Genomic DNA, 10,789 nt, shown 5'->3' on the forward strand with positions numbered 1-10,789 from the left:
TACATTCTCCAGTCCTATTTTTGTCTGTGTTAAAAGGAGGTGTTAGTGTGGAACAACACAGAGTAACAATATAACGTCACTCTACAGTTGACTGTGAAGTCACTCACGCTTTAATGGCAGTGCACAACCAAGTTACAGTAATAATACATCTATTTTAATAATATTTAACAATCTCAGTCACACCACCAACAACCACAATGTAATACACTATAAACATCTTCAAAAATCATACAGCACCTTTATAGCACTGTACAACCACTATAACAAAACACTATACAACTACAACCACCACACAATATGTAACTACAGTTTAAGCAATATGAAACCACACACACATCATCAAAACAGTGTAACAGCAGCAGCAAAAGACACTGTACAAGCGCAACAATACAACACCTACAAAACAATATACAACTACACAATCCAAATGCCATACAATGACAACACTATCAAATGTAAACTACAACAACAAAATACCACGCAAGCGCAAGCGCGCGCACACACACACACACACACACACACACACACACACACACACACACACACACACACACACACACGCGTTCACCATCAAAGTAAGCTACCAAGGAATCATCTAAACATTGTATAACCACAATTACACCAGCTTCACTCACCTACTCTCATCCACTACCTCATGAAAGAACTACCGCTACAGCAATGCACAGTCCTCCCTCCTTCTACAAGCACACCAACCTTCGTCTAAATCAATACTAACATGTGCAACTACAATACATGTAAACCACACCACTTCACATGTTATGAATACAGTAGATCTTAAACATAATGGGACCTAAAAGTCCCCCCATCTCTCTCTCTCTCTCTCTCTCTCTCTCTATCTCTATCTTTAGCCAAGATAACTGAGAGTGGAGTTTCTAATTGGCACAAAGGCATTCCTTGCTATTGAAAGGTTCAGTGTGTGTGTATGTGGTTCTGAGGTGAGAGGACTGATCAGTCACCCAACACCATCTCAGCCTCGTGTATTACTGAAGCTAAACTTGCTAAGCTACAGCTTCTTACCTTGTATCACACCTATTGTTTAGTTTCATATTAATGAGCTATTATTTACTCTGAAGCAGAGCTAGCAGCTACTTTGTATCATATCACCTTTTATTTTGTATCATACTAGCTGCTACTTTGTATCACAACTAGCATAAGAATATAACACTGCAGCAGGCCTACTGGCCCATGTGAGGCAGGTCCAACTCTCCTACCGGCTTAAGTCAATGACCCAACCTAGTCAGGTCAGGCCACATTTACTTAAGGAGCACGGCATCAGACCTAGTAGCACAAGCTAGTCAGGCCAACTCACACCCACTCATGTATTTATCTAACCTATTTTTAAAACTACACAACGTTTTAGCTTCTATGACGGTACTCGGGAGTTTGTTCCACTCATCCACAACTCCATTACCAAACCAGTGCTTTCCTATATCCTTCCCGAATCTGAATTTTTCCAACTTAAAAGCATAGCTGCGAGTCCCGTCTTGGCTAGATATTTTTAGCACGCTATTTAGATCCCCTTTATTTATTAGTTTTTCATTTACATACCTCAATCATATCCCCCCTAACTCTACGCCTTTCTAGAGAGTGCAGATTCAGGGCCCTCAATCTATCCTCATAGAGAACATTTCTGATACATTGGATCAACTTTGTCATCCTCCTTTGTACATTTTCCAGAGCATTTATATTCATTCTGTAATACGGTGACCAAAACTGAGCAGCAAAATCTAAATGAGGCCTAACCAAGGATATACAGAGTTGAACAACCTGAGGACTCCTATTATTTATGCTTCTTGACATGAAGCCAAGGATTCTGTTCACTTTATTGTGAACACTTATGCACTGTTGTCTTGGTTTTAGACTGCTACTAAGGAAACTAGTCTCTCGCTGCCCTCTGCTGTCTCCATTTGTTTGTTGACCTGATCCATAGTCTTTATTTGTAACTTTATGATGAATAATGCCTTTTAAACATTTACTGTTTTCAACTCTAGTGCTGCAACCTGACTGTTTCCCACACACACCCATACCTCTATCTTCTATCCGTTTAAATCCTAGACATGTAAGGAATGGCCCTCTCGATCGAATTGGCAAATGCTACCACCCCTGGCCCAGAGAGATGTACCCCATCCCTTGCATACATATCATGTTTGCCATAAAAGTTTTCCCAGTTGTCAATGCATGGGCTTGCAAGTTCCTTACAGTATCTGTCTAGCCAGCAATTTACACCAATTGCCCTAGACAACCATTCATTGCCCACTCCCCTTCTAGGCAAGATCCCTTAGACCAAATTAAATCTAAAGCTGACCTGTACTTATCTAGCAGCTCTTCTCTCCTACCCTTACTGATATCATTTCCACCAGCACGGAGACAATGGGCTTGTTCCCGTTACCTGACATTATATTATCCAACCTAGCTGCTATTTGTATCATACTAGCTGCTACTCTGTAGCATAACTAGCTGCTACTTTGTAACATACTAGCTTCTACTATATATCATACTAGCTACACAGTATAACTAGGGTACATCTAGACGAGTCCAATCAGGAAGTGCGTCTGTCTGGCGTTCAAGAGACGGAGAATCAAGCCTCCAACACACCACATGGGTTTAGCACTTAACATGAATTATTGTATCATAAACAGCGGCTAGTTTCTACAACAACTAGCTCCTACTCTATATCATAATTAGTTGCTTTGTATCGTAAATGACGGATATTTTATCATACTAGCTATTTTGTATCAAAAATAGTTGCTACTTTATCTACTAGCTACTTCGTATCAAAACTAGCTACTTTTTGTAACTAGCTGCTATGTATTAGATTAGCATTAACTATTTGATTCTATCGCAATAGCTTTGTATAACTAGCTACTTTGTATTATACTATTTACTTTTCATCATATAACTACCTACTTTGTATCATACCAACTATCTTGTATCACACTAGCTATTTTTCATCATAGTTGCTACTTTATATAACTAGCTATTTTGTATAATGCCAACTACTCTGCATCATACTAGCTAATTTGTTTCATACTAGCTACTTTGCATCGCAGTGGCTTTATATAACTAGCTATTTTGTATAATTAGGTGCTATTTATATCACACTAGAGGTTACTTTGTATCATAACTAGCTGCTACATTGTAATATAACTAAAGATCTACCATAACCATCAGATATTTTACATCACAAACTATTACACAATTTAATACAATAGAGCTTTATATCGGTACTTTCTTTGTGTAACAACTTTGCCTCTCAGTATATACTTTGTATTAAAATTATTGGCTCTTTTAGGTCTAAACTAACGCTAACTTTACACTAAAACCAGTTAAGTTTAATTAAAACTAGTAGCTTCTGCTTTTTTATTAAAACTAGTTGCTACGTTTATTAAAACTAGCTGCTACTTTTAATTAAAGTTAGCTGCTACTTTTTTAAAATTAGCTTTTTTATTAAAACTAGCTTTTACGTTATCAAAACTAGTCGCTACTTTATTCACATTAACTGTTACTTTTATATTAAAACTGCCTTTCTTAAACTAGATGCTTTAAAAAGAACAGCGGCTACTGTGCTTAAAGAGAAGCAGTTATTATATTTTAAAAGTGCTATTTTATATCAGAACTATCAGACAAGAGTTCCTTTATATCATGCCTAGCACTACTTTGCGTTAACTAGCAGCAACCTCGTATAAAAGCTAGCGGTGACTTCTAGAACAAGCAATTGCTTTGTACTGAAAGTAACTGAGACTTCGTACATAAATTATCGGATACTTTGTATCATTACTAGTGTCTACTGTGTATTAATACTAGTGTCGACGGTGTATTAATACTAATGTCGACTGTATCAATACTAGTGTCGACGGTGTATTAATACTAATGTCGACTGTATCAATACTAGTGTCGACTGTGTATTAATACTAATGTCGACGGTGTATTAATACTAGTGTCGACTGTGTATCAATACTAATGTCGACGGTGTATCAATACTAGTCTACTGTGTATCAATACTAGCGTCTACTGTGTATCAGTACTAGTCTACTGTGTATCAATATTAGCGTCTGTGTATCAGTACTAGTCTATTGTGTATCAACTGTGTATCAATACTAGTGTCGACTGTGTATCAATACTAGTCTACTGTGTATCAATACTAGTCTACTGTGTATCAATACTAGTCTACTGTGTATCAATACTAGCGTCTACTGTGTATCAGTACTAGCATCTTTGTATCAATACATACTAGCGGACACTTTCAATACTGGCATCTACTTTGTATCAGACCAGCGGATACTTTGTATCAAACTAGAGGATACTTTGTATCAAACTAGCGTCTACTTTGCGTCATAGGTGAAGCTCCTATTTTCTTTACAAAGATTTACAGTCGTTTTCTAAGGCATCAGGTAATGTCTGTAGCTGTCAAAGGTAGCGGCGGCTGTTATCAAAACTAATGGCTGTTATCGAAACAAACTGCTGTTATTGTCAAGTTAACGGTTATCAAAGCTGACGGGTAGCTATTAAGGTAACGGCTATTGTCAAAGCAAATAGCCGCTATTGTGAAGTTAACGGCTGCTGTTGTCAAAGCTAATTGCTGCTGCTGTTGTTGTCGGAGTTAACACTCTAAATTGAAGGCTGCTGTTTGAAAGCTATTACCTCACGATTACTGTGTCAAAGTTAACAGCTGATCGGAAGTTAAAGGAACTGCTACTGTGTCGAAGATGAAGCTAAATTCTGATGAATGAAGAATACGTTGACAAGTTTACAGCATCACTGATGGTATCCAATACCGCCAAGTTGAGTGAAATATGTGCAAACTTAGACGCTTTTATTATCGAGACGTTTTATCCGCTGCACAGTTGACTGCTTCAGTTGAATACAGCCCAAGGAAGCCTGCTGTGCAGGTGAAACCTTCCAACAATTATGATTCCTAACTTGCACATGCATCTTAAGTTTAGAGTAACCTGAGCAAGCAGTATGTTGAAGAACTAGACGTTTGCAATATCTGAATATCTTTATTTATAGACGTTTCGCCATTCAGTGGCTGTATCAATACAAGGAGATAAATGTGAAGAATGTAGAACTATATGCAAAAGATCACGTAGTAAGTCCCTCAGTCTTTGTACTGATCAAGCCAGTGAAGGGCGAAACGTCTACAAATGAAGATACCCAGATGTTGTACATGTGCCTAATTCTTCATCTTGTCGGTATTGTAGACCATTCATGTACAGGCAGTGTGATGGTGGGCGAACACTGTTGATGCTAACTTGAGTTAGAGAGGTGTTGTCAAGGTGTGGCAAGCAAGACTAGACGGCAGTATGCTATTGTGAGTCCAAGACGAGTAAACAAATATAGAAGAAACAGTCAGCGAGGAGGATGTAATGATTCAACACTTGTCAATGAAGGGGTTGACGTGAATGATGGGGCTGATATGAAGAATGAAGGGGTCGACATGAATGATGGGGCTGATATGAAGAATGAAGGGGTTGACATGAATGAAGTTGATATGAACGAAAGGGATGACATGAATGAGAGGGGTTATGAAGAATGATGAGGTTATCATGAAGAATGATGAGGTTATCATGAAGAATGATGAGGTTATCATGAAGAATGATGAGGTTATCATGAAGAATGAAGGAGTTGACGTGAATGAAGAGGGCTGATATAAAGAATGATGAGGGTAATATGAAGAGCAAAGGGGTTGACACGAAGAATGAAGGGGGTTGACATGAATAAAGAAGTTGACATGAAAAATGGGGGTTGATATGAAAAGTAAGAGAGCTGACATGCAGAATGAAGAGGCTGACATGAAAAATGGAAGGGTGAAGACGGAGAATGGAAGTATTAAGACTAAGAATGGAAGGATAAAGATGAAGAATAGAGGGATTACAACTAAGAAGCAAAGGTACGGAAGAATTATCGAGAGATACATCACGAAGTGGCAAGAAATATCAAGGAGTGAGGAGGAAGTATCAAGGGGTGGGTAAGAATTATCAGGAAGCGGTTAAGAATTATTAAGTGTTAGGTAAGACTAAAAGGATGAGGAAGGATACTTGAGGGTGAGAAACAATTCTAGGGTGGTGGGTGAGACAGTACGAATGATAAGTGTGTCGTTGAGATCTGCGCGAGTCCCCAGAATGCTCGAGTCGAGTTTGTCTCGCTAGCTCACATGGGCTGTTGCGCACTGGAAAACAATAAGCGCCAACAAGGCCAAAATCCGGGTTAGTGAAGGAATAGATTCCTTCAGTGTTTCGTCTGTTTGTCAGAATGTGTAGATGCTGTCTTCAGCGTCTCTAAGTTAGACTCGGGGTCCCATAACAAAGTATGGTAACTTGAGCCTCACAGCTCCAGTCTCCCCCACGCCTGTGTTTTTCTCCAATGTTTGAATTTCTCTCTTATTCTTTTCTGCCGGGCAACGCCTCACATAATAAACTAAAATACGTGGGGAAGATGAACGTATATGAGAGCAAAGTTAAATGAAGACACACTAGGTGTGGCTGGTATAAGCCTCCGGATACACCAGTCTACTCAACAATAAACACGCCCAGGATAACCTCATAATACATTTATTAGCGCTAACTAATGTAATGATCCAATCATGAGCAATAAATTGGAGAATATAATTACACAAGCACTGCATGATGAAGCTAGAGGCAAGAAGCTGGCAAGAATGTTCATACATCTGTGATGGAAATGCTTTACAAAACCGACAAGTTGAAGAATGTTGCACAAGTGTCTTATTATTTAACATGCACACTGGGTGTAGAGGCGTAATGCCAACACATGTTGGCATTACGCATACTGTCTTTATACCCCATGTGTGTACACAAGTGTCAGCCAGGAGTAAAGCTCTTTATTATAAATCTACTTCATGTGAATGATAAGGATAGAAGCAGTAAGCTGATCAGAACACACACACACACACACACACACACACACAATAGAATCAGACAGTATACAGGGAAAAAACTGAACCTTAGTGTAAGAGAGGTGTTAGAGGACATGAATGAGTAAAATCACGTCAAAACAAATATAAAAGTGTCGTCCAGTGAAAGGACGTGATGAATTATACTCTAGAAAAAAATATCCATGTGATTTGAGGTTTATAAGAACAGTTTTCGTAAGGAACAGCATTATACTTAAAAGATAACAATATATAAAAAAAAAAAGTTTAGTGATAAGCAAAGTCCATACCATACACGTTAATGGTGACTGAAGATATGTTTACAAAGTTTAGATGTGTGTGTGTGTGTGTGTGTGTGTCTTAGTTACCATTTGGTCCTAGGCACATGTCGATTAGTGTGTGTGTGTGTGTGTGTGTGTGTGTGTGTGTGTGTGTGTGTGTGTGTGTGTGTGTGTGTGTGTGTGTGTGTGTGTGTGTGTGTGTGTGTGTGTGTTTGTGTACGCTCCTGTTTGTACTCACCTATCTGTGGATGTAGTGAGTAGTCTCTCATCTCCTGGCCCTGCCTCTCACACCGGCTGCTATGTTTGTGTGGGCGTACAGGAGGGTTCTGGGTGCGTATGTCTGAGGTGATCGAACTGTGCGTGTGGTTGATCTGGACAGGGAGTCTGGGTGCGTGGCACGAGGCACAGAAAAGGTGCTACAATGCTGTGTTCTATACAGTGTCGGAAAGCGCTGTTTCATCTAACAATGCTGTGTTCTATACAGTGTCGGAAAGCGCTGTTTCATCTAACAATGCTGTGTTCTATACAGTGTTGGGGAGCGCTATTTCATCTAGCACAGCACATAGCAGGAATGTACACACGTACTAAAAATAAATAACAAGCAAGACTGAGGTAGCCAACAGATGAAGGAATATAACAAAAAGCTTCCGGCGAACGACGCGGACCTGCACGTCGGTGTCTAGTTGTGCAAGGAGGGGCAGCAGCAGCAACAACAGCGGCAGCAGCAACAGCAGCAGCGGCAACAACAGCAGCAGCGGTAGTAGTAGTAGTAGTTCTTCATTCATGCTTCTGGTGTGTTGTAGTGGACGCTCTCATTCATAAATCAGCGTAGGAGAAGGAAAACTTACTGGGAACATTATGGGTACGTTTTCTGGAGAAATTGCGGTGTTGTAAAGGCTGTAATGGGCGGACGTTCTCTGTTCCTGTTGCCTACTGTGAGCTGACGGGTGTTGGCAAGGGTAATAGTGCTGTTGAATCTGGGGACGGAAACGGACCAAATTCAGACTCTGCACTCCTACAACCACTGCTACTCTTTGTCATATATCACTACACTCCCCTGACTATGGGAGAGGTGGTGGAGCAGGAAGTGGACAGGAATGGTAGAGGAAGTAGAGAGAAATAGCGGAAAGAGATAAACAAGAATGATGGCGCAGATACAGGAACGATAGATGGGATGGTTTCAAGGGATGGGGAAGATGAATATAAATAGCAGAGAATGGGGAAGTAATTATGAATAATGAGAAAAGGTATAGAGAAGTGGTAGGATAGGTGTAGTGAGGAAGGGGGGAAAAGTGTAGTAAGGCAGGTGGGGAAGGTGTAGATAAATAATGAAGCTAGTCTTACAGTTATAAACATGAAGGAAAGATGACCTCGTACACACAATGGGTGACTTGACCAAAATTAATAAGAAAATTTTTTTTAGTCCATTCAGCACAAGAGTACTTCTGGGGCATTGAGAGTTACAGCAGTGTGGAACTACAGTATTTGCATTTCTGCTTGAAAATGGTAATGTAACAAGAACCAAGACAATTGTGCATTTTTCTCAATTTCTCCAGAGCACAGATATAATCCTCTCAAGGCTTTTCTTATTGCAGAAAGGTTCCTAGAACCAGACCTAAACCCTGCCTCTGCCTCCATCCAATAAGCCACATAAATAGGGCTACTCCCTCCTCCTCCCACGGTCTTCTTCAGGAAAGTGTCACAGCTACTAGCATCGTACAGGTTGTGCCACTATCCGGTCGGCCAGCCAGTTCACCATCAGCTGATACGAGTCAACAAATGGCCGGCTCAGGCTAGCCTCGAGATGCATAGTAAACACAACACCTGCCCCGTCTCCTATCATGACAGCTCAGGGATAAATGTAATTATATATATATATATATATATATATATATATATATATATATATATATATATATATATATATATATATATATATATATATATATATATATATATAAAAGTCTCTCTCTCTCTCTCTCTCTCTCTCTCTCTCTCTCTCTCTCTCTCTCTCCCCACACATCCTATTCCACGATCATCAGCGTGCTAGTGTCAATTAAAGCCTATAATGGGGTGTTCTGAGAGTCGAATTTGGTTAAATCCTCATCATTCATTGTGCTATTGAAGTAAAGTTTGCAATCTTGGTTTATATAGCAACGATCGTTTTGTCGACCCTAAACTCGTTCAAATAACTCTGTGAAAATCAATCTGACCTTCCCGAAAGTAATGTATTTCACAAATTTTAATTAATTAAATAACACTGGCTAAATTCAGAACCTATGATTAAGTTTAATGTAGAATTATATTTCACTAACGTCTGCATGGATTAGGCTGCTACATTACTTTTGGTGAAAATATAAAGGAATAAATAAAAATTAATGAAGCGCTTAACCCATGTAGGTCAGTGATTTGCAAGGCACCTTGGTGGAGGCTCGATCCTCCGTCCTCTACCACGGTCTGGTCTCTCGGGCGTTTCCCCGACCCTTCCAAAAAAATATATTTTACTGTACATGTGCACGGTGAAACATTATAATATATATATATATATATATATATATATATATATATATATATATAAACACTGATCTCTGGCTGAAGGAGACTCGAACCTACGAACCTTGGAACAAGGTACGCAGTGCTATGCCATTCTCACCACACTTGTCCAGTGTGGTGAGAATGGTATAGCACTGCGTACCTTGTTCCAAGGTTCGTAGGTTCGACTCTCATTCAGCCAGAGATCAGTGTTTGTGTATATTTCGCCTGCTCTTGCGAATTCCTTGCATATATATATATATATATATATATATATATATATATATATATATATATATATATATATATATATATAATGTCGTGCCGAAAAGGCAGAACTTGCGATCTTGGCTTAAATAGCAACGCTCATCTTCCCATATAGGACAAGTGAAAATTTGTGTATGCAATATTTTCGCCAAAATCATTCTGAACCGAACAAAAAAAATATATTTCACTGTGTTTGTTTAGTATTAAATTACTGTAAACAAATCTAAAATATATTTAGTTGGGTTAGGCTAAAATAAATTGTTCTTGTTAAAATAAGGTTAGGTAAGTTCTCTAAGATTCTTTTGGTGCAAAATTAAAAAAAATTACATTAACATTAATGAAAATTTTTTATTTTTAAACGTATAACAGAAAATTTCAGAAAGGACTTAATTTTAAATGAGTTTTTGCTAATTGACCAGTTTTACATATTCGGCATATATATAATTATATATATATATATATTATATATATATATTTATATATATATATATATATATATATATATATATATATATATATATATATATATATATATATATATATATATAAATATAACTATATATATATACATATATATATAAATATAACTATATATATATACATATATATATAAATATAACTATATATATATACATATATATATAAATATAACTATATATATATATATATAAATATAACTATATATATATATATATATAAATATAAATATATATATATACATATATATATATATATATATATATATATATATATATATATATATATAAATATATAAATATATATATATATATAAATATAC

At 37.7% G+C, this 10,789-nt stretch overlaps 1 protein-coding gene across 2 annotated transcripts in view; it reads right to left on the reverse strand.

Annotated features, from left to right (window-relative positions):
- mbl (muscleblind) overlaps window positions 1-10,789 on the reverse strand; it is a 656,886-nt gene that overhangs the window by 98,812 nt on the left and 547,285 nt on the right. For both annotated transcript variants that reach the window (XM_070094280.1, XM_053785163.2), the window contains one exon: window positions 8,040-8,168. In XM_070094280.1, the coding sequence (XP_069950381.1) occupies window positions 8,040-8,168 (129 nt within the window). The remainder of the gene's footprint in view (window positions 1-8,039; window positions 8,169-10,789) is intronic.

The sequence above is a fragment of the Cherax quadricarinatus genome, chromosome 45, assembly GCF_038502225.1.
Source record: "Cherax quadricarinatus isolate ZL_2023a chromosome 45, ASM3850222v1, whole genome shotgun sequence".
Taxonomy (NCBI): Eukaryota; Metazoa; Arthropoda; class Malacostraca; order Decapoda; family Parastacidae; genus Cherax; species Cherax quadricarinatus.